The sequence below is a fragment of the Vombatus ursinus genome, unplaced genomic scaffold, assembly GCF_900497805.2.
Source record: "Vombatus ursinus unplaced genomic scaffold, bare-nosed wombat genome assembly UNPS02014778.1, whole genome shotgun sequence".
NCBI lineage: Eukaryota > Metazoa > Chordata > Mammalia > Diprotodontia > Vombatidae > Vombatus > Vombatus ursinus.
This window is the reverse complement of record NW_020954556.1, coordinates 30164048-30190196: the sequence shown is the minus strand read 5'-3', so window position 1 is coordinate 30190196 and position 26149 is coordinate 30164048. Positions and strand designations below refer to the sequence as shown.

The following is a 26149-nucleotide window of genomic DNA, read 5'->3' as shown; positions in this document are numbered from 1 at the left end:
GAGAGAGAGAGAGAGAGAGAGAGAGAGAGAGAGAGAGAGAGAGAGAGGTTAAAAGCTAATAGACTGGTCAGATAAGAGGATTTCAGAATTCTTGAGCATAGAGGTGGTACATTTGTGGGTGGTGAGAAGTTCAAGAGTATGACTGTCTTTGCATGTGACTAAGGTTGGGTGGAGGAGTAGCTCATAGAAGGTAAGTTGAGGAACTGAGTAGTTATGGTATTTGAGGGAAAATGAATATGTATGTTGAAGTCCCCTAATATGAGGGCAAGAGTTGAGAAGGAAAGAAAAATTGTAAGCCAGGTGGAGAGTGACCTGGGAGACTATAGACAACAGCTTCCAGGATTTTGATTATGTGGTAAACATGAATAGCATGATCCTCCAAGGAAAAGAGGTTACTGAGTGATAGAGAAAGGGGGAGAACCTGGAAGTGGCAATGGGGAGCAAGGAGTATTCCAATGTCCCCACCTCAGATAGTGAACCAAGAAGAATGATTGATGATGTAGCCAGTCCTGGAAAGGGTGTCCTGGGAGGCTGTGTCATCAGGAAGGGGGTGGGGGAGGACAAGTTAGGTTTCAGTAAGAGCTAGTAGTTGGAAAGAATCAGAGAGGAAAAGATTAAAGACAAAGGGAAGTTTATTGACTATGGAACAGGTATTCCAGAAGGCACAATGGAAGAGCCAGGTGGAGTTAAGATAAAACTTTGGGGTAGAAGGATTGAGGAGGTGGGAATAAGGAATTGAGTAGTAGAGAGTGCAAAATGGAATTTGGATGCTAATCTAAAGGAGTTCTGAGTCGTTGGAATATGAAGGGTATCATCACTGAGTAGAGATCATTTCTCTACTCAAAGGACAGGCACAGCTGAAGATAGGAGGCCAGAAGTTGCTTAGCCTGGCCTCTGGCAGACTTTTCTCAGGTGACATGATGCACCCAACAGAAAATGGAAGGCTTATTGTGCTAGCACACCAGGGGTCTGAGATCTTCTCACCTGATGGGGTTGGCTTGAGGCAGCAGCAGGAAGGAAAGCAAGCAAGCAGGATTTCGCAGAACTTTCTATAGAAGTAAAAAAGCATGGTGGTGCCTGGTGCTTAGGACATAGTAGACTTAGGGCATGATACTTAAGGCAGCTAGGTGGCACGGTGGATAAAGTAAGTGGAGAGAGTAAGTCAGGAAGACCTGAGTTCAAATCCAGTCTCAGACATTTATTAGCTGTATGATTTTGGACAAGTCACTTAACCCTGTTTACCTCAATTTACTCATCTGTAAAATGAGCTAGAGAAGGAAATGGCAAACTGCTCCAGTATCTCTGCCAAGAAAACCCCAAATGGGGTCACAGAGTCAGAAATGACTGAAACAACTACTTGTTGATTGATTGAGAGTCTGTGTCAGGAGCCATGACTGTTTTGCTTATGTGCTTAGCTAGTATGATAGAAGAAATACTGCAGTAGAATGAAAAACACTCAATTATGGGAAAGGAAACATTTTCTTTAAGTCGTAAAACAGAATAAAGAGTCAGAAGAAAAACAGCACCACCTTTGATTTGGTAACAGCTTTTTTCCAAGTTCTCACCTAGTTTTTTTATCACTTCAGTTTAAACATTTGAACTAATCTTGATTTTCCTATCTATAAATGGCTATAGGAAAATACTTTAAACTATTTGCTTGATTAAAAATATCAGGCATGAATTCAACAATTCCGTCCTCATAAAATATGTGACAAATGGTCATGTATTATCAGAGCCATCTGAAATGAAGACATCAAGAATTCCAGGTGTGGAAATAGAAGGCCTTGACAGCACAGTCATGGTCATTTCCTAAGTCACACTCTGAAACAAGACTTGAATGTATGACAGGTTGATGCAGGAAATACAAGTAAGAAAACTGCCAGCAAGGATGCTGCCAGGTGATTAGAAGAATGCTGGTTGAAAATTTAAACATCACTTCTGCTTATTAATCTCCAACAGTTCAAGACAAACAAAAAGCAAAATTAACACGATTGTAAACTAAGCACTTGCTTCCTGCGGCTATCTATTGGTTTGGCCTGCTGAGAGTGCAGCAGGCTGATCAAGGGTCCTCCCTGAGAATGGGGAGATAAGGGCTGCTTCAGAGAGCACACAGTTAGTCTTCATTAACCAACTCATTCTAAGAACAGGTGAACACCATAATTAATCTTGGCTTCAATTTGGAGTGAAATAGGGAACCAGCCTCCCCAATCCACTTAGTTTATATGATGATCCCCTGGGCTTTGTCCAAAATGGTTAAAATTGGCATAAAGCTTTTCCTCCTATTCAGAAGATACAGGGAAGAAATGTCTGGGAAACATCCATAAATACCCTGAAAGTAGAAAGTTAAGATACTTCTCTAGGAAAGTTGTTGATTGCCACCTTGCCTAGTTAGGCACACATAAGTGTGCAGATTGAAGTCTTCTCCAATGAATATGGTGAATTTCCCAGCACAAGAAAGCATCACCCCCACATCCAATCAGTTGTTAAATCCTATTGATTCTTCTTCCTAATATCTCATCCTATCTATTTTCATTCTCACTGTCTACTGCAGGCCCTCAGCACCTCTTGTCTGAAAATTGGCTTACTCCTTTCTCTCTCTGCTCCAATCTTATTTTTTATCCTCCTCAGGTAATCTTCCTAATGTGTCATTTTGATCAACCCTCTCTCTGCCTAACTCAAAAAGTTTCAGTTGCTCCATGTTACCTGTATAATATGTACAGGTATATAAAGCACAAACAGAAGCCTGGCATTTGAGACTGCAAATTAGTTCTACTTCTCCAGTCTTATTTTATATTATTCTCAATACTTAATTTTATAACCAAAATGAACTATTCACTATTCCCTAACATCATCCTGCTCTCTCCAATCTCAGTGTTTTTGTTCACTCAACTCCTGATGCCTGGAATGAATTCTATCCTCCAATATTGCTTGTGTAAATCTTTACTGTCCTTCAAGACCAGGCTTAGGTACTATCTCTTGTTGAGGCAACATCTTCCTGGTGGCCAGCAGAAGATCAGTGCTTTCAAGACAGGGAGCAGTGTGGTAAGATGATCCTTTTCCCTGTGACTTTTAAATGAATTGTTCGATAATGATTCTTTGCAAAGGCACTGGAGCAAATCATAGAGAGAGTTGAAAAATCCAGATTTAATCCGAAGCAGCTGGAGCTACTTTCACCTCTTAGATGTAAAGCTACATTGTAGGAAATATATTTTAACCTAAATGTGATTGGGCAAATTCTTTGATGCCACGATAAGAAAAGTGGAATCAAATGTATGTCTGTAGGGAGCAGAGGGTGCACAAGCCCTTGTGAGTTAAACAAGTGAATTATGAATTATTAACTATATTGGAATGTTCTTATCCCTACATAGAAACAAGAAGCCTGGAAGAACTAGGAAAGGCTATATAGTTTGAGCCTTCTCAATAGACAGTCGGCTTGTAGCTTGTAGCCAGCTGCCTCTGTGTTTTGTTGTTAAGTCGTGTCCAACTCTTCTTTACCCCATTTGGATTTTCTTGGCAAAGGTAATGGAGTGATTTGCTATTTCCTTTTCTAGCTCATTTTACAGACGAGGAAACTGAGGCAAACAGGGATAAGTGACTTGTCCAGTGTCACACAGCTAGTAAGTGTCCAAGGCCAGATTTGAACTCAGGAAGATGAACCTTCCTGACTCCAGGCCCCGCATGCTATGCACTATGGTGCCACCTGAATGTCCATCCGACTAGTCTTACCCACCAACAATAATGAATAATGAAGTATACTTCCACTTGAAAAAGCTACACTTTCAATCCTGAGAAAATATTGTGTCTGTTTTCTAAGGACAAACCTAGCTAAATCTGTAGGAGCTCACCCCCAGTACATTAGCTAACTATAATGAATCTTTTAGCCACAGCACTCCCATGAAAAATGGAAAAATATAAAATGACCCTCAACTCTGTGTCCCCTCCTTCACCTTCCCTAACGAAAATGGAAGAAAGATGGAAATGGGACAGAGAATGCTATGAATCACACAGTTTTTATACCATCTAAAAACATTTACTTAAGTATTAGCACTCTAATATGATATCCTTGTTGTCTAAGAAAAACAATTAATACTACTCTCTAGGGAAATAACATATTATTGATTTATGGTCATTCCAAATCCGAGCATTGCTCTGTCCAAACTGACCAAGTCCTCTCATGCCCTAGGATATCTCTCCAGCACAAGTCATCTGAAGTTCTAATTTATAGAATTCTTGAACAGTCATGATTGATCGAGGACCCAGAATTCAGATAACAGCTCAGTTAACAGTTTACTTTACCAAATATAACAATATTCATGACTGTGCTATATACCCTCGGAGAATCATTTTCATAAAACCACTCAATCTCTCTCAAGATTTCTCCTTCCAGCTGGTCAAAAGCAAGCTGAATTATTATTTCAAAATGCAGAAACCTAGCAGGATAAATCAAAATTATATAGGAGCCAGATGAGGTACATATCATCCCCAATATTCTGTCTCCTGTAGAAGTGGTCCCAAAGATGCTTTCAGTGAGTCTATAGGAGAGCTTACATCCAAATGTTTTTATTCCATTTTAAAAAATAGATATTTTATTTACTTGCACAAAAGTCTGTAGAATATTAAATATTTTTAATAAAAGAAGGATTGTAACTAGTCCTAGGATTGCTTCTATCTATGCCTCATCAATTCAATTCAATAAACATTTATTAAGTACCTACTATGTGCCAGTCACTGTACCAAGCACTAGTGATACAGAAACTCCTTTTCCTTCCTCAATGAGTTCAGTGGCTGGTTCACAATCTTTCTCTCCTTCCCAACTTCTTTCCTCATACTATGGGGACTTCTATATACATATTGATGTTCCCTCAAAGACCTCTCCATGAACCAATCCATCTCTACACTGTCCTCTTCCCTTGAGTCCCTGGCCCCTTATCATATAGTACCCCTATCAAATCTCAGCCTTGGATCACTTCAATTATCTTCTGCCTTCCTTCCTACTCCATGTCTTGCTAAATGAAGGTGGAGAAAATCACGCAACCATTCTGACTGGTTCCACTACTAATTTATGTAACATCACCTCAACTGGGCCTTCATTGCTGCTAGGCAATCCTACTATACCTCCCTTACCAATTTGCTATCCTACTCACCACAGCAACTCTTCCAAACCTTTTCATCCTTCTTCAAACCTTCCATGACTTCTCTCCTCCCCCTCTCAGCTGAGAACCTTGCCTCATGTTTTACTGAAAAAAAAAAGACTATTCACCAAGAACCCTCTTTTCTCCCCTGTTCTTCATCTCATATCATTCAGAAACCTTCTGCCACTATGTCCTCCTTTACTCCATTTCACGTGAAGAAGTCTCCTTCTCCTTACCAAGGAGAACCCCCCCCCACCTGCACAATTGATCCTGTACCATCCCATCTCCCCCAGAAGATTGCCCTTTCTGTCATCCCAACTCTCTCACTTAACTTCCATCACTCCCTTTATACTGGCTGCTTCCCTTCAGTCTACCTCCATCCTCAAAAACCCCTCACTTGATCCTTCCATTCTCTCTAATTATTGTTGCATATCTCTTCTGCCTTCTGTGGCTAAACTCCTTGAGAAGGCCGTCTACAGTACATGCTTCCATTTCCTCTCCTCTCACTCTCTTCTTAACACTCTACAATCTGGCTTCCAACCTCATCATTCCACCCAAATGGCTCTTTCCAAAGTTACCAATGATCTCTTAATTGCTCGATCCAATGCCTTCCTCATCCTTCTTGACTTCTTGGCAGCCTTTGATCACTGTTGATCACTGTTGACACTCTTCTTAGTATTCTCTTTTCTCTAGTTTTCCTGGACACTACTCTCTCCTAGTTCTGCTGCTGCCTATCTGACTACTTCTTCTTTATCTCCTTTACTAAATCTTCTATGTCCCTCTTCTCTCTTCCCTCTACATTATTTCACTTGGTGATCTCATCATCTCCCATGGATTCAGTAATCATCTCTCTGCTCATGATTCTCAAATTTATTTATCCTCTCTGCTGACTTCCAATCTCATATCTCCAAATGCCTATTAAATATCTTGATTTGGATGTCCTGAAGACAATTTAAACTCAACATATCCAAAACCAAATTCATTATCTTTCCCCAAAAACTCTCCCATCTTTCGAACTTCCCTATTACTGTAAAGGGCACTACCATTCTCCCACTACCCCACACTTACAACATAGATGTCAACTCCTTACTATCTGTCACCCCACCCCAAATCAAATCTGTGGCCAAAGTCTACCAACTTCACCTTTGTAACATTTCTCAAATATGCCCCCTTCTCTCCTCTGATACTGCCACCACCCTGTTGCCATGCCCTCATCACCTCACACCTGGACTACTGCAATAGTCTGCTGTTGAGTTTGCCTGCCACAAGTCTCTCCCCAGTCCAATCTAGCTTCCATTCAGATACCAAAGTGATATCCCTAAAGAAAAGGTCCAACCATGCCATTACCCTACTCAATAAACTCCAATGACTCCCTATCAGCTCCAGAATCAAATACAAAATGCTGTTTAGCATTCAAAACACTTCATAATCTAGGACCCCCTCCTTTCCAAGTCTTCTTATACTTACATCTCCCCCTTCTAGATATTTTTTGATCTAGTGACACTGGCTTCTTTGGTGTTCCTCATACAAAGCTACTCCTCCTGGCTCCCAGCATTTTCACTGGCTGTCACCCATGTCTGGAATGCTCTTCCTTCTCATCTCTACCTCCTGACTTCCCAGTCTTCCTTCAAGATTCAATTAAAATCCCACTTTCTAAAGAAAACTTTCCTAATATCTCTTACAGAGCCTTCCCTCTACCGATTATTTCCAATTGAATAGTTCTAGTTACAAATCAAGTGATTTGTTCTAGAATGTTCACTCCCCTAAAACTGTATTTTAACATATTGTAAACTTTTCTTTGTTCAAGTTTTCTTTAAAAATTACCTTCTCTTCAAAAGACTTCCACAGTCAACTAAATAGAGGTGAAGAACCTTTTAAACCCTTATAAGAGGTTTCATGGAGCTAAGCTGCCCAGTGTCACTGACTTATGATCAGACTTATCGAATCTGACAATTTAAGAGAAAGTCTACCTCTGTTGGACACACAATAAGAAGATATTTGTGCATGTCTGTTTATGTCCATGTTTGTAACCACTTTGTGTGTCATATAACTCTACTGGTGCAAGGTCTTCCTTTAACAACTATGGTCTATGATCATGTATAGAATCTGGGACTAAGTCAATTTTGGCCACACTAGTCCTTTGATGAACCCTTGACAGGGATGCTTCCCTTGCCCTCTTCTTATCATTGAGCAGCAGATTTCTAGGGACCAGTGGCCTAGTTCATGATCAGGAGCTTCATTGCTCCCAACCACTCTAGGAATTCCACAACCTCATAGCTAGTTCACTGTCCAGCGATTCTCGGCTGGCTAAAAGGGACATGTGTTACTTTCTTCATTGTTGGTTGATAGTTTATTTAGTGGACATAAATATGCTCTGTTTATAGACATGAAGGCCTAAGCTAACTAGCTAGCATTTATATAGTGCTTTAAGGTTTGCAAAGCACTATCTCATTCACACAACAACCATGGAAGTTAGGTACTATTATTATTCCCATTTTGCAGCCAAGGAAACTAAAGCATACAGAGGTTAAGTGACTTGCCCAGGACCACACAGCTAGAGTCTGAGGCAAGATTGGAACTCAGGTCTAGAGCTCTATTTACCTAGCTGCCTCAGTAGTGACCAAGTTTTTCTTTTCTTCTCTTTTTTTGTTTAATTTTTTTTCTCAATTACATGTAAAAAATTTTAACATTCTTTTTTTAAAATTTTGAGTTCCAACTTCTTTCCCTCCCTCCCTCCCTCCCTCCATCTGCCATTGAGAAGTCAAGTAATTTGATTCAGGTTACAGATGTGCAGTCATGAAAAACTTATTTCCATATTAGTTATGTTTTAAAAGAAAAGAGAGGAAGGAAGAAAGTTTAAAAAAAAGTGTATTTCAATCTGCATTCAGATTCCATTAGTTCTTTCTCTGGAGATGGATAGCATTTTTCATCATGAGTCCTTCAGAATTGTCTTAGATCATTGTATTGCTGAAAATAGCTAAATGATTCACAGTTGATCATCATACGATATTGCTGTTACTGTGTACAATATTCTCCTGAGTCTGTTCACTTCATTCTGTGTCAGTTCATGTAAGTCTTTCCAGGTTTTTCTGAAAGCATCCTGCTTGTCATTTCTTACAACACAATAGTATTCTGTAACAATTATAAGCAACTTATTCAGCCCTTTCCGAATTGATGGGCATCCCCTCAATTTCCAATTCTTTGCCACCACAAAAAGAGCTGATAAAAATATTTTTGTACATATAAGTCTCTTTCCTTTTTAAAAAAATTTCTTTGGGTTACAGAACCAACTATTGCTAGGTTAAAGAGTATGCACAGTTTTATAGCTTTTTGGGCATAGTTCCAAATTGCTTTCCAGAATGGTCGGGTAAGTTTACAACTCCACCAACAGGGAGTTTTCCCACAACCCCTCCAACAATTATCATGTTCCTTTTCTGTCATATTAGCCAATATGATGTGTGTGAGGTGGTACCTCAGAATTGTTTTAATTTGCGTTTCTCTAATCAATAATGATTTAGAGCATTTTTTCATATGGCTATAAGCAGCTTTGATTTTTTTTGTCTGAAAACTGCTTATTGTTATCCTTTGACCATTTATCAATGGTAGGATGGCTTGTACACTTATAAATTTGACTCAGTTCTCTATATATTTGAGAAATGAGGCCTTTATTAGAGAAACTTGCTGTAAAATTTTTCCTAGTTTTTTGCTTTCCTTCTAATCTTAGCTGCATTTGTTTTGTTTTCCTAAAACCTTTTAATTTAATGTAATCAAAATTACTCATTTTATATCCTGTAATGCTCTTTTCTCTTGTTGATCATAAATTCTCCCCTTATCTATAAATCTGACAGCTAAACTATTCTACACTCCCCTAATTTATTTATGGTATCAACCTTTATGTCTAAATCATGTACCTGTTTTGACCTTATCTTGGTAGACAGCATGAGATGTTGGTCTATACATATTGCTTTCCAGTTTTCCTAGCAGTTTTTGTCAAATAGTGAGTTCTTGTCCCAAAAGCTTGGATCTTTCAGCTTATCAAACACTAGATTACTGTGGTCATTTGCTGCTGTGTTTTATGTACTTAATCTATTCCATTGATTCACCACTCTATTTCTTAGCCAGTACCAGATTGTTTTGATGATTACTGTTTTCTAATAAGTTTGAGATATGGTACAGCTAAGTCACCTTCCTTCAGTTTTTTTTATTGATTCCTTTGATATTCTTCACCTTTTGTTCTTCCAGATAAATTTTGTTATTATTTTTTCTAGCTCTATAAAATAATTTCTTGGCAGTTTGGTATGGTAGTGAATAAATAAATTAATTTAGATAGAATTGTCATTTTTATTATATTGGCACAGTCTACCCATGAGCAATTAGTATTTTTTCTAATTGTTTAGATCTCACTTTATTTGTGTGAAAAGTGTTTTTGTAATTATATTCATGGTTATGTCTTGGCAGGTAGACTCCCTGGTATTTTATATTGTCTACAGTTATCTTAAATGTAATTTTTCTTTCTATCTCTTACTAAGAAGTGAATGATCTTAAAATAAGTACATTGCCACACAGTAAGAGTATATAATCCCTCAACATCACAATGTCCCCTAGGAAGTGCTGACTTCTTGCTTAAGAGATCTTCCTGGTAATTTTGGAGTGCTTGAAAAAAATTGGACAAGACACTCTCCTGTTTGGGGCTGTTAAGTTCAGCAGATCCTCAGGAATGGGAAACAAGACTAGCAGTACTGTCATTCTTCAAAAAAAGACCAGAGCACCTGTTAATAAGGGTAAAGCTGGAGTCAGGCTCCTGTGGGCCAGTGAGCTTTGAGAACAGACCTTCCACTATGTAAATGTACTGAATGTCCAACTACAGAAAAGTTCAGGGAGCCTCAGGGTGGGGGACAGAGCACACTAAAATGTCTCTGTCCTAGAAAAAGCTAGCACTTGTATCTTACCCACTACAGAAATGAAATGTATCAATTCTTACATAACATGATTTGGGTGGAGTTTTTCTGAAAAGGATCTTTTAAATTAGGAGTGCCCTCAATTTATTGTGTGAACAAGTGATTTCTAGCAATAGAATGTTTACTTTGGATTTTCCATAATATATGTTCAGAAAAAGATGCTGGGTCCTTAACAAAGATAAAGGTAGTTTGTAAGTTTTTGTTTTTGTTTCCCTCTTTAGTTACTGGGGGTTGGGGGGGAGGGAGGAGAGAAAAAAACTCCAAGCTGTTCTGCAGCTAGAGGTTGCCAGCCTTACCTGGTACTAAGAACTACAGCATGTAGGTCTTGTTTTCTTAACTTTTCCCTACAGTTTAGAGAGAAGGGTTATTTTAAATGACTTCAGGAAATGAAAAACTCAGAAAAAGGTAAGCAAAATTGTTTTGTGAGAAAAAAAAATATATTTCATTTTAAGAGGTTGATTTATCTGACCACAGTGAGCTTCTGAATAATCTGGTATAACTTAATTGTCTATTAGATTAGAACAAAACCACCTAGAAGGAATTAGAATGTGCATTCTCAAATTCTTAAGATACAAAATTGGAAATGTTTTACTTGGTAAAAGAGAAACTGCCTCTAAACTTGGGTGTTTCCACTCTAATCACATAAAAGCAAAGTTTTGCAATGAATTTGAGATAGATACAGATATACTGGGCTAATTTGCCAAAGAGAAGAATTCAATGATAAAAATAAACTAGAACTGAAAACAGTTTGAAACATAATTTGAATGCAGAGAAGTATAAAGAAATCAATAGCATTTGAAAGGAAGTGAAATGCTGAATTTAAAGAGAAATGTGATTCTGTGATTTGTAAGAATCAGTTTGAGTTAATCCAAATCAGTAATTAAATATATAGGATTAAAGGAAATGAAAGATAGTTCACACTAAGAGTGTAGAACACTTGAAGCTCAATTAGAAGACAATAAGAAATTCATAAAGATACCCTACCATGATAGAAAATGTAAAAAGGCAATTCAATCTATAATGGTACTAACTCACCTAGAGCCCAGATGACCTTGTAGGAGGAAGAAAATAGAACTAGTGGCATTTCACTTAAATCAGGTCCTCCTTTTTGCCACCTATCAGAAGCTCCAGAGTGAAACAACTGAAAACAGAAGAAAAGAAAAGCCCTAGATTACAGAAAGTGACAATGCAAGTTTTAGGGAATTTTGTGGTGGTGTTGGGTTTTTTTAGATAAGAAAATAATAATGAAACAGATAAGATTTCCAGGCCTGAAAAACAATGAATTCAGCTTGTTTCTGAGATTTGTCATGATTTCCAAACTTAACTTCACAGATTTGGAAAAGTAATTGGAATCATGTAAAACTGAGCAATTTTACCTGTCCTCCCATTCTTTTTCAGTCTTCTCATGCCAGGTATTTTGAACAGGTTACAACAATATACAAACCCCATTGCATTGATTAAATGAGTTATTTTGTAAAGAGGTTAGTACAGTTCCTGGCACATAGTAGGCATTTAATAAATGCTTGCTCCAGCCATAAGTGAACTTCCAAAGGAAAAATCTCCAGGACCAGATGGATTTACAAGTGAATTCTACTAAATATTTAAAGAACAATTCATTCTGAAAAAACAAGAGGCCCTACCAAATTCCTTCCATGACACAAATATGGTCTTGATACCTAAACCAAGGAAAATAAAAACAGAGGGGAAAAAATTTAGAACAACATACTTAATAAATATTGTTGCAAAAATTTTAAGTGAAATATTAATAAGGAGACTAGAGCAATATATCACAAAGATTATATACCAGGTTGGATTTTTACCAGCAATGCAGAGGGTAGTGCAGTACATGGGTAATGTAGTCAATAATGCAGTGGTAATTATTCTATAAGCATAATGGACCATATTAATAACAAAACAACAAAAACCATACGGTTATATCAATAGATGCAGAAAAAGCTTTTGATAAGATACAGTACCCATTCTACAACACAGAAATAAAAAGAGCTTTCCTTAAAATAATAAATAGTATCTATCTGAAAGCAAGAAGCATCATTATCTCTAATGCGGATCAGCTAAAGGTCTTGCCAAAAAAGATTAGGAGTAAACCAAGGATGTCCATTGTGACCATTATTATTCAGTAGAATGCTAAAAATAGTAGTGCTAGCTATTGTAATAAGATAAGACAAAGAATTGAAGGAATAAGCATGGGCAAAAAAGAAATAAAATTTTATCACTTTTTGCAGATGATATGATGGTTTACTTAGAGAACACTAGAATCTACTAAAGAACTGATTGAAACAATTAACAACTTCAGCAAGGTTGCAGGATATAAACCCACATGAATCATCAGCATTTCTCTAAATTACTGAAAAAAAAATCCAGCAGGAAGAGATAGAAAGAAAAATTCCATTTAAAATAACTTCAGATAGTGTAAAATACTTGGGAGTGTAACTGTCCACATAGACACAAAATCTTTATGAATACAATTAAAAAGTAATCTTTATGCAAATAAAGATAGAGCTAAATAATTGGAGAAATATTATTTCTTGTAAGTAGACTGAGCTAATATAAGAAAATTGTTGATTCTACTTAAATCAATTTCTTTATTCAGTACCATGCCAATCAAACTACCAAAAGATTACTTTAGAAAACTGGAAAAAATAATTTTAAAATTTCATGGAAAATTTCCATAAGTTAGTTGGAACCTGAATATATCACCTTGATGAACAATATTTAAGGAGGCAGCCATACATACTTTTATAGCCTGGTATCCTGTCTCTCTGAGAAGAGAAAAGAAGAAATGAAAGGTCAAATGTATCAAAGGAATTTATGAAAAAAAGGTGAAAAATAAAAGGGTCTGGCAGTACCATACCTCAAACTAAACTACAAAGTTGTAATCAGAGGCAGCTAGGTGGCACAGTGGATAGAGGACCAATCTTGGAGTCAGGAGGACCTAAGTTCAAATCCAGCCTCAGACACTTGACATTACTAGCTGTGTGACTCTGGGCAAGTCACTTAACCCCAATTGCCTCACCCAAAGAAAAAAAACAGTTGTAATCATCAAGACAAGTTGTAATCATCAAGAAATAGAGAGGTTGATCAGTGGAACAGATTAGGTATACAATATACATTTGCAAACAAGTGGAGTAGCCTAGTGTTTGATAAACCCAAAGATCCCAGGTACCGGGGCAAGGACTCACTATTTGACCAATTTTGACCACTATTTGAATGGAAAGCAATCTGGCAGAAACTAGGTAGAGACCAACACCTCATACCATATATTAAGATAATGGACATTTACTGTTTGGTAAGAGATGATGAAAGGGAGTATTTTAGAAAAACCTGGGAAGACTTACATGAACTGAGGCTAAGTGAAATGAGCAGAGCCAGAAGAACAATACTATGAAGACAAACAACTTTGAAAGATTTGGGGACTCTGATGAACACAATAAAAGCAACCATAGCTGCAGAGGACTCATGATGAAACATAATACCTCCCTCCAAAGAGAAGTGATAGACTCAGAGTGCAGACTGAAATATTTTTTGACATGACAAATGAGGAGAATTTATTTTGCTTGACTATATTTCTATATCTATCTATCCATCCACCCACCTAGCTAGCTAGCTAGCTATCCATCTATCTATCTATCTAACCCCTGTTCGAAAGCCTATTGGTATGAGACACCCTCCTTATTGGTGGAGTTGAAGGTCCTGCCCTGCATGAGGGGCAGGGCAGAGTTGGTGAGAGGTGAGAGAGCTCAAGCTTTCACCAGTCCCCTTTATATTCCCTTTGGAGGACTCATTAAGCTTTGAGTCTTCTTTGAGTATCAAATCACTTTGGGTGCTTCTGCCTTCCAGCTATCAAGAGAAAAGATGGAAGAGGCTAACCCCTCTTCAGGTTGCTGAAGGAAAAGACTCTAGGAAGGCATGAGGAGAGTGGGCAGTCTCCATCATGTCCCTATTACCAGCTTGCTACTCTAGAGACTTTTGGAATTTCCCCTTGGGTATCATCAAAGATACTCTTTCTTCATTAAGCAGAGCTATCGGGCTCCCAATGGGAGAGCTCCTTCACTCTGCAGTATCTGGTAAATGTTCTCCTATGTATACCTTCTCTGATGTCTGTTCTGCTATGGTATGCATAAATGGGTTTCTTTGCTATTCACTCTGTGTGTCTGTTATAAAATTTGTATTAGGTGGGAAAGGGGTTACATGTAGAGCTTGGGTCCTCCTTCTCCCCAAAATGACAAAGTGGTCAAAAGTTAGATGGAAACTAATCATATGCCCTAGATGAACAATATTTAAAAGAGCAGATAGATATACTTCTAGTCTGGTACCACTTCTCTCTAAGAAGAGTAATGTGGCTCCTAGCCCCAACTTCCTGCTTCCCATCCTGGTGAGAAAGAAAGTTTCCCTTGAAGAAGGGTGGAGGGGAGAAGAGGCTAGAGATGTCTATTCTACCTCCCTTTGAGTTACACACAACAATTTGTGTGCTGCATGTGGGCCTCACTACATATATGGGGTACACACTCCTCTCCTGCTACATATGAATTTGCTTTGCTTGGCTAGATGTGTGTATACACACATTTCTTCTTATATATATATTTCTTCATATATGTGCATATATTTGATATGAACCAGATGTATGCAGGATAAATTAGAGATAATAGGGCTGCTGTTTTCTGGGTAGCTAGGTGGTGTGCTGGATACAGCACTGGGCCTGCATCTAGGAAGACTGAGGTCTTCAACTCATTTCTAGCTGTATCATTCTGGGCAAGTCACTAAATCTCTGTCTGTCTCAGTTTCCTCAACCATAAAATGAAGATAGTAATGACTTCCTCCCAGTGTGGTTGTGAGGATCAAATGAGATAATTTTGGCAAAGCATTTAGCACATTGCCTTGCACATAGTAGGTACTTAATAAATACTTGTTCCCTTCAAATCCGTCTTCCCTGTCCCCTCACTAATTTTTCTTCCATAGTTCTACTAACAAAAAGTAGTATACATCTCTTGCTTTTAATTGGTATAATATGGTTCCAGCTTTGTTATGGTATGGTACTGGCATGAAAGTATTCAAATCTTCAGTCTTTGTCATTTATATTCATAGTTTGTCTGCTTTTTAGTGGTCAGCTTCATTTGAATCAAAGTCTCTCCAGCAAAAGGGGTTGGGAGGGGATGGTGGTATTGATAATTCTACTTTGTTCTGGTTTATCTTGCCTTCTTTTTGGTACCAGAACATGAAAAAGTGTACTACCTCTACTGTCCTCAACACCATGATGGTCACCACAGCAGTTTCAAGATGGGCCTATCTATAACTACTAATTGATTTTTAAAGTTTTTCCATCAAAAAAGTATAACTTTAAGAAATTTTATTTCCTTTTTTTCAAAAGAATCTTTTTTAAAAAACAAAAAACAAACAAAAACTTAACTATGTATATGGATGTGACCAGATCATCTTGGAGTATTCTGATTAATAGGAAATCTTTGTTTTTAATTATGGAATGGAAAGAATTTAGTATTACTGCAACCATTTAAAAGTTGTTTTTAGTTCTTTTGGTTATTATGGCTTTTCTGAATAAAGTTTATGCTACATCCTGTTCAAAGTACTATAATAATATCTAAAAGTAAATTATATTGGACATTTCTAAAATAGAGTTACAGTTTTGATTCTTAGGAGCACACTTGCATGATGCCAATGAGGGTGCTAACCCAAACAATGGTATTATCAGAGCCTGATTCATTAACACGTCAGGGTTATTTATTCAGCTGTTAGTCGTGTCCAACTCTTCATGACCCCTACACTGTATCACACCAGGCCCTTCTATCTTCCACAGTCTGTCCAAGCTCATGTTTGATTATTAATATTGGAGACAAATCATTTTTTCTCATCTTATTCAATGGAGTTCAGATAAAAATGGTCCTGGAACTAGTAGCTATCCTGATTTAAAAAAAATTCGTGTTCTACAGCCAATTGCACAGGTGAAAAAAAACCTGCTTTTTGTATTTCAATATGAGTGTTAGGATGTCAGCTCATCTTTTGAAGGCTCACTGCAAGTATCCTGGTTCGACTCTAATAGTAAATAGGAAGACAAAGTTGATATATATCTCATCTTGTTTCTGTGTGATTTTTATTTTTTCTGCTAGCTCTCCATGTTTTGAAAGTTTTTTTTAATTCTATATAGCTTAGGAAATATGAGTATTTTGCGTGGCGACATTTGTTTCAAATGTTCTTAAATTGTTTGGATTAATGTCATGTCTGAGTGGTTTTAACAACAGTTCTATCTGTGATAATGGTCTGGTCCTAGTACAATATATTGGTTCACATTTTAAGGATATTTTGAGATTTGTATTTGTAGTATGGGAATTTGCCATCTGTCTGTCCATGAAAGAGACAGATTTGATGCACAATTTTTTTTTGCCATTAGCTCATGTCTTCCTAGGTATTTGTTGCTGTTCTTCAGTCATTTCAGTCATGTTCAACTCTTATGACCCCATTTGGGGTTTTCTTGGCAAAGATACTGGGGTGGTGTGTCATTTCCTTCTCCAGCTCATTTTACAGATGAAGAAACTGAGGCAAACAGGGTGAAGTGACTTGCCCAGAGTCTCACAGATAGTAAGTGTTTGAGACCAGATTTGAACCCACAAAGATGAGTCTTTTTGACTTAGGCTGGACACTCTATCCACTGTGTCACCTAGCTGCTCTTTTCTAGATATTCAGGAGATGATAAATTTTTGTAGCATATACAAATTTCACAGTTTCTGTCTTTCCTTGAATGATCTACATTCATCCCACTAAGTCCAGTCTCCTTAATGATAAGCCTTCTATCATTCTGGTAGCAATGACCAGGTCTTGAATTGTCATAAAACCCTCTCTTTCCACAAACAGATCTGTGAGATTCAGACATCATTTAGGGTCTCTTTGTTGACACATTGTCGGTTGAGTTCGTGCGCATGTCAACCATAGAAGGCCTTTCGACTACACTCATATTGTAGCTGTTTTACAGGCTCCAACTGGAGGTAAACCACTTTTGGCTACCTTTGATAAATTCAAGAATGTCAAACTGTTACCTGCCTTTTCTGCAGCTTAATGAAATGAAACCTGGTTATTCCAGAAGTATTACTATAGGTTTTTTTTTTAGTAGTTTATCATGTGCCCTGAGAATGGCTATCAATTCTATCCCTTCTTTTTGGCCAAAAGAAGGCAGGGCTGTCTTAGGGTGCTTAATGTTGTATTGTTTTGGCTGTCATCTTGTTCTTGCCTGCGATAGGGTTCAGATAGAAATAGTCTGAGGACAAGTTATGATCCTGATGTTAACCTGTTATACTGAATGTTCTACAGACTTCCACGGGTAGATGAAACAACTGATTGGGAATTTCTTTTTGTTGTTTCTTTGATTGATTGTGTGTTGCAGTTGAGTAAGAGTATTGAAATATAAGCTCACCTCCTTATATTGTTGTTGTTGCTGTCCATAACCAATAGCAACTTTCTTCCTCCCATTTCTTTTACTTTAAAACTTTTCTTTCTGTTAGTCCCTTAAGAGATGCCCTCAGAGTAATTTTCCAAGGACTAGATTTTCCTTTGGTGCAGCAGGAATTTTGATCCATCAAAAAACTGTGTTATCTATTCAAAATTATCTTAATTTAAGGCTGCAGATTAGATGTGAAACTGAACCCCACTGCTCCCTTCCTCCTCTCCCCATGTAAATTCACTTTATATGGAAATATAATTAATGTAGGAGAATACAATGTCTACTAGTCTTCTTGGAAGTTTAGTTTTTAAAAGCAATATCAACAATGTTTCCCATCACCATGACACACTAATATCTTTGTTAACTTTAGAGGAAAATTATTTTTTGGCAAGATTGAACATTTTAAAGCAAATGGCAAGGATTTTCTCCTGTTTCCTACAACGTTTTAGCAGAAAGTATGACTAGTGGAATTGTTGGGTTTCTATTTAAGATTCAACGAACATTTATTAAACCCAGGTACTATGCAGAAAGCAATACTAGGAGCTGGAGAAATAGTAAGTTTAGTTAAGTCAGAGTACTACTTTCAAGGATATAATAAACAGATAAGACACCAACACAGATAGCCACAATATGTAATATCATGTGATATGTGAATCAGAGAATTACAAAACAAAGTGCTATGTGAGATTTGGGTGGAGGAGGGGGAATATTGTTACTCAGAGTTCAACAGTTGATGAGGAAGAGAATTCCAATTAACAGCCTAAGCAAAAGCATAGAGGTGTGAGAATGTGGTGTGTCGTAGACACATGGGTTAATTTGGCTCGACCAGAGACTGCTTGGACAGGAGTAATATATGATGCCTGGAAAGGTATATTGGCACCAGTTTATGAAGGGGGTTGAACTTTACACAGTAGGTACCATTGAAAATTTTTGAGCAGTAATGTGACCAGAGCTCTAAATAAAAAGATATTCTAGCAGTGTAATGAATTTGTAACAAAATCATGACTTAGTAGGTGAACTTAACCAACCAGGACCATGGTGCCTCTATTGACTTGCTCTGAGCTCTAATAAATATTTCAATTTATTTGTAATAGTTCACAAACATCTTTGTGAAGATTAATTAAATGAGTTAAACTTTTTTTAACATTAAAGGGATTTTAAAGGCTTAGATTGGAAATTCCTGTAGCATTCTTTTCGTTCTCAAAAGGATCTCTAATTTATTATATATATATATGTAATATACTATATCTATCCTATATAATATATATAATATTTTCTTTTCCCCCAATTACAGGTTAAAACAATTTTTTAACATTTGGGTTTTTTTTAAGTTTTAAATTCCAAATCCTGTTCCTCCTTTCCTCTCTCTCCTCCTCTTTCCCTGAGATGGTATGCAATCAGATATAGTTTATACATGTGCAATCATGTGAAACAGTTCCATATTAGTCATTTTGTACCAGAAGACTCCAATAAAAAAAGAATGAATGAAAGAAAGAAAGTGAAAAATAGCACGCTTCAGTCTGTATTCAGACATTATCATTTCTTTCTCTGTAGGTGGATAGTATGCTTCATCATTAGTCCTTTGGGATTGCCTTGGATCATTGTATTGCTGAGAATAGCTAAGTCATTCACAGTTGTTCGTCATACAATATTGCTGTTATTATGTACAATGTTCTTCTGGTTCTGCTCACTTCACTTCTCATCAGTTCACATAAGTCTTTCCAGGTTTTTCTGAAATCATCCTGCTTGTCATTTCTTATAGCACAATAATATTACATCACAATCACATACCACAGCCATTCTCCAGTTGATGGGCAGCTATTTGATTTCCAATTCTTAGCCATCAAAAAAAAAGCAGCTATAAATATTTTTTTGCAAATAGGTCCTTTTCCCTTTTTTATGTCTTTGGAATATAAACCTAGCAGTGGTATTGTGTAGTATTACTTTTTAAAGCAGCACTGTATAGTGGAAAGAGTACTAGGTTTGTCAGAGGATCTCAGATTTTAGGTTCAGCTCAGCAATTTACTACATGTATAACTCTGGGTAAATCAGAAGTTCCTTTATTTGTTTTGTTTTTAAAGTGTTGTGGGTTTGTTTGTCTGTTTTGGGTTACTTAACAGAAATATATTTTCTCTCCCTCCTGCTATTCTCTTGGGGAAAGAAAGAAAAACAAATTTCTTGTTTAAAAATATGCATAGTTAAGGAAAACCAATGCGCTCATTGACCACATTCAACAAATATGTCTCATTCTGCACCTTGAACCCATCAGCTCTTTGTCAAGAGGTAAGTTGCATGCTCCATCATTGGTCTCCTGGAATCATAGGTGGTAACTGTGTTGACCATAGTTCTTATAGCCGTCAAAGTTTTGTCTTTATAACGTTGTTGTTAGTGTATCTCTAGTGTTCTATTGGTTCTGTTTATTTCATTCCTCATCAGTTTATAAAAGTTTTCAAAACTGTTCATTTTTTATAATATTGATGTTACAATCTAAATTGCTCTTCTAATTCTGTTTACATCACTCTGCATCAACTCATATAAGGCTTTCCATGTCAGTTTGAAATAATCTCTTTCATCATTTATTATAGGATAATAGTATTCCATCATAATTTGTTCATCCATTCCCCAAATGATGGATATTCCTTTAGTTTCCATTTTTTTTCCCATCACAAAAAGAGCTGCTATAAATATTTTTTGGCATATTGGACCTTTCCCTCTTTATTTGATCTCTTTTGGATACAGACTAGTAAAAGTATAACAGGATGAAAGGGCATGCACTGTTTAGTAATTTTTTCTGTATAATTCTGAATTGCTCTCCAGAATGGCTGGATTAGTTCACTGATCCACCAATGATGTGTAAACGTTCCTGTTCTCCCACAACCCCTCTAACATTTGTAATTTGTATTTCTTATCATCTTGCCAATCTGATAGATGTGTAGTAGAACCTCAGAATTCTTTTAATTTGCATTTCTCTAATTAGTTGTCATTCAGAGCATTTTTTTCATATGACCTTGGTTTCATTTCTTTAGAACTGTCTATTCATATCCTTAGGCCATTTATCAATTGAGGAATGGCTATTATTCTTAGAAGTTTGAATCTGTTCCTTATATTCCTTGGAGACTATCAGAGAAATTTGCTAAAAAGATTTTCCCCAGTTAATTGTTTCCCTTTTAATCTCCATAGCTTTATGAGTTTCTTTGTGCAAAAACTTCTTAATTTTATACTATCAAAATAAATCCATTTTGTCCCATGTAATCCTCCCTATTGCCTATTTGGCCATGAACTTTTCTTTTATGTATAGATCTGATAGGAAATTTTTTCCATGTTTCTCTAATTTATGATATGACGTTTTAGATCTAGGTCACACATCCATTTGGAGTTTATCTTGGTATAAGGTGTGAGGAGCTGATGTAAATCTAACTTTTTACATACTGTTATCTAATTCTCCCAGAATTTTGTTTCAAATAGCAAATCCTTATTCCAGTAGCTGGGGTCTTTGTGTTTATTGAACACTAAGCTGCTAGATTCATTTGTTTGCTTCTTATGTTGTATAGCTCATATGTTCCATTGATCATTGAAATAGATAATTTGATTAAAGATAATGATAACAATGAGACAACATACCAAAATTTTGGGGATGCAGCCAAAGCAGCCCCTAAGGGAAAATGTCTATCCCTAAACATTTTCATTAACAAAAAAGAGAATAAACAGATTAATGAATTGGGACCGTAACTAAAAAAGCCAGCAAACCAACAAATTAATAAGCTTCAATTAAACACCAAATCAGAAATCCTAAAAATTAAGAGATTAAGAAAACTGAAAATAAGACAAAATAGAAAAACAAAAAGAGGTGCTAATTTTTAAAGAATAAAATAAAATACATAAACCATTAACTAATTTTATTTTAAAAGATGAAAGAAAACCAAATTACTCGTATCAAAAATGAAAAAGAAGAATTCATAACAACAAAGAAAAAATAAAAGATATTTTTTAATTGTTTTGCCACATTATATACTAATAAGTTTATAAAACAAGATATAGGGAATTTAAACAACATGATCTTAGAGGAAGAAATTGAACAAGCCATAAATGAACTTCCAAAGAAAAAAACCCAGGACGAGATGTTTTCACAAGTGAATTCTTATCACATATTCAAAGAACAATTAATTTCAGTATTATATAAACCGTTCGCAAAAAATAACAAAAGAAGAAATCCTAACAAATTCTTTTTATGATACACATATGGTCAAAATAGAAAAAACAAAACTATAAACCAATATCCTTAATGAATATACATGCAAACATTTTAAATAGAAATATTAGCAAAGATGCAAAAAACAACATATAAAAATTACGCACTAAGATCTGATTAGATTTTTATCAGGAGTACAAGGATGGTTTAATATTAGGGAAACTACATACAATCATATTAATAGCATAAACAACAAAAATCATGTGATTATATCAATAAATGAAGAAAAAGCTTTTGACAAAATGTAATACCCATTTCTGTTTTAAAAAATATTAGAAAAGTTAGGAATAATTGGACTTTTCTCTAAAATGATAAGTAGTATGTATCTTAAACAAAGAACTAGCATTATATATAGTAGGGGTAAACTAGAATTCTTTCCAGGAACATCAAAGATGAAACAAGGATGTTGATTGTCACCACTTCTCTTTGACAAAGTGCTAGAAATGCTAGTTATAGCAGTAAGACAAGAAAAAGAAATTGAAGGGCTAAGTATAAGAAGAAACAAAATGATGACTTTTTGCAGTGATATGAGAGTGTACCTAAAAAACTCTTAAGAGTTGCCTAAAAATTAATTGAAACAATAACTTCAGCAAACTCACATGACATAAAATAAATCCACAAAAGCCATCATCATTTGTATATAATACAAATAAAATTCAGCAGGAAGAAATAAATTACATCCAACATGACTGCAGAATGTATAAAATGCTTGCAAATCTACCTACCAAGAGACATATAAGAACTGTATACATAGAACTATAAACCATTCTTTACAGAAATAGAGACCTAAGTAATTGGAAAAAATATTAATTGCTCATGGGTAGAACAAATCAATAAAATGATAATACTACCTAAATTATTTACTTATTTAATGCCACACCAATCAAACTACCAAACGTTTACTTTATAGAACTAGAAAAAAATTATAATGAAATAGATATGGAAGTAAAGAAAGTCAAGAATCACAAGGGAAATAATGAAAAAAAAGTGAGAACAAAGGAGATCTAGCAGTACCAGGTATAAAGTAGAAATTTTTAAAATAATTTAATACTAGTTAAAAAATATAATTCCTTTCTGTGTAAAATGAGGGACTCAGTCTAGACAATCTCTGAGGTCCCTTTTCATCTTAGTTCTTACGATTCTCTAATAAATTATTTTATGAACTTTAAAGGGCCATACAAAATACGTGCTGTTGCCATTTTTGCCTTTTCTTTCCCACTCTTAAATGGTATTTTATCTAAAGAACTAGCCATTTCAGTAAGGGAGACTTTAATCCAGCCTTGAGTTTTCACACAGACTCCCAGACCTCTCCAAAAATATTAAACAGTAGGGCATCTAGGTGGTGCAAAAGATAGAGCACTATCCCTAGAGTCAGGAGGACCTGAGTTCAAATACAGCCTCAGACACTTGACACTTACTAGCTATGTGACTCTGGGCAAGTCACTTAACCCCACTGCTTTGCAAAAACAAGACCAAAAAAAAAAGAGCTGTTAAAGAGCTTTCTATTTGTCCTTTTCTTTTTAACAAGTGAATTCTATAATATAGATTATGTATGTGTGTATATAATATATATGTGTGTGTGTATATATTATATATGTATATATACATATATATATTTGTGTGTGTGATACCCTGTTACAATAATTAGCTCATCATAAGACTGGGGAGTAATATACTAGCCTTAAGTTCCACTTACTTTCCTTTTCTTTGGTTTTAGGAAGTTTATTTTAGATGAGAAGTCTTGAGTTCAGTCACAATTGCTCTGAACCCCAGTTAGGAAAAATTTATAACACTTAGACAGAGGCTAGGTTCTTTGCCTACCCTTACATTTATAGCTACTTCTAGTCTGACTCTTCGTGACCCCATTTGGGTTTTCTTAGCAAAGATACTGGAGTGATTTGCCATTTCTTTCTCTAGCTCATTTTACAGATGAGGAAACTGAGGTCAACAGAGTTAAGTGACTTGCCCAGGTTAGTGCCTGAGGCCAGGCTTGTACTCAGGAAAAGGAGTCTTTTTGACTCCAGGCCTGACTGTCTATCCACAGCACTAAAGTTGGAGCAAAATTCAGTTTACTAGGGTAATGAAGCAATAGATTACATTATAATGTCTGTGGAGCGACAGGTATTCAGAGGGGATGTTGGGGAAAGAGCTGACCTTTGCTTGTGACTTTGCTGAGCATGCAATCTCCTTTTATGATGCAGTTAAGTCTTCCTTTTTTGCATCCTGGGCCGTCTCCAGTCATCCTGATCGATATCTAGCCACTGGACCCAGATGGCTCTTTAGGAGAAAGTAAGGCTGGTAACTTTGCACAGTCCTCCCTCACTCAAATCAAAGTCAATTGCAAGTCATGTTACCATCTCCCTGATGTCATGGTCCTCCTCAAGAACGAAGGACAAACCACACAACCATAGCCACACAACCACTGGTCTTCCCTCAGTTCCATGATTGTTCCAACCTCTAAAATCCAGACCTCAAAATTATTTGTTCCCTAATTTTGAGATAGCTTATCCTTTTTATGTAAAGTATTTAGAGCATGACCCAGTCTCTCATGGCTTTGCCTAATTAAGGGAGATATACAGGCCCTGTTTACAATTCACTTTTGATTATTTGATTCAATAATTTAAAAAACAAATCTATTTGTAACTTGTCAAGGCACAGTGCTAAATGCAGTGCTTTCAACCCCACTCTTACATATACAGATAAGTATGTTGCTACAAAGAGTTGGTGAGTGTTTTTAATTTCCTACCACTTCAGCTAGAAACATACTGTCTGTTGGTATGGACCAAGTTACACAGATCCCGATTTGACTGGTGATGGATTTACATCAGTTGTCCTTGGACCCTAGCTAAGTTAAGGAAGTTGGTTGTCTTTAGGGTGATGAAATTTTCTGTCTGAGCAATGCTCCAAGAGGACCTGGGCTTGATATCCAGCTTTGCAATTTATTACATACGTGAACTTGAACTTCAGCTCTGTGGACCTCAGTTTACTTATCTATAAAATTGGGGTGTTGTACTAGATGGCTTCTAAGATCCCTTCCAATGTAAATGTTATTCTATCTTCTACTGTTATAATAACAACAGCTCACATTTCTGTAGTGTTATAATGTTTACAAACATTACATCTATTATCTCATTTGATATTCTCAACCACTCTCTGATGTAGCTGCTATTATCGTTCACATTTTAAAGATGAGAAAACTATGACTTGCCCACAGTAACAGAGATAGTAAGTGTCTGAGGCAGGATTTGAATCCAGGTGTTCCTGACTCAAAATCCAGTGTTCTATGAAGGGCTTGTAATCTGTACTGTAAAAGAAAGCTTTTGTCCATTGGACAAAATGACAGATCCTAGAGGTAACACAAGCCTCTGTGTAAGTTATATATTTCATGTATAATCCTTTTTCTGTTCTAGTATGTATATAAAAATGCTCATCTAGTGCCTAAATTCAAAATAATTTTAAAGAGAGCTTTTATATTTCTCATATATCCATTTGGAGTTCATCTTCTTCTAGGATGTGAATTGTATTTATCTTCTGATAGAGAGGTGATGGACTAAATATGCATAGAGACTTTTTTTTTAAATGGCCAGTGTGGGAATTTATTTTGCTTGACTTCACTTGGTTGTTACAAAGGTTTTCTTTTCCACTTTTTCCCCACAGTGGGGAGAGGGAGATAGAAATTAAAGGAATCTCTATCAATTGGGGAAAGTCTGAACCAATAATGGTCATTGTAATTATATAATTTAAAGTTATTGTCCTGTAAGAAATGAAGAAATTTCAGACACATGGGAAGACTTCTATGAACCAAATGCAGCCTCAAGGGAGCAGAATCAGAAAAATTTATAGTACAGTATAAAGTCAATGTTGTGTTTTTTTTAAAAAGGAGCAATTCTTAAAGACCTAAAGATGTCTGAGTAGTGCAATGACCAACCACGATGCCAGACGACTTACAATAAAGAACACTGCCCACGATATGACAGAGACTAATGTGCAGAAAGAGAAACACATTTTTGGACGTGGCCAACGTGGGGATTTGTTTTGCACGACTATGCTTCTATGATACAGCGGTTCTGCATTTTCTTTCTTTTTTTTCAGTGAGTATGGAGGTGAAAGGCAGAAAAAAATTTTTTAATCATTTTTTTCAATTAGCAAGAATTTGCTTGATAACTAAAAAACCTTTAAAAAAAACAAATTTAATTTAAAATAACTTAAGTAAACATGTAATAAAACTAGACAAAAATAGAAAGTAAAATAAATGCTTGTTCATTTAAAAATAAAACTAGCTTTAAGAAAGTTATTGCGGAGCTTTACAGTTAGGGGAGAACTGACCCTGGGGCAGAAGGCCCCC

At 36.2% G+C, this 26149-nt stretch overlaps 1 protein-coding gene across 1 annotated transcript in view; it reads left to right on the top strand.

The window, feature by feature from the left end:
- Positions 1 to 433: 433 nt before the first annotated feature.
- PAPOLG (poly(A) polymerase gamma) overlaps positions 434 to 26149 on the top strand; it is a 77093-nt gene continuing 51377 nt past the window's right edge. The window contains exon 1 of the mRNA XM_027865010.1: positions 434 to 575. Coding sequence (XP_027720811.1) covers positions 434 to 575 — 142 coding nt within the window. The remainder of the gene's footprint in view (positions 576 to 26149) is intronic.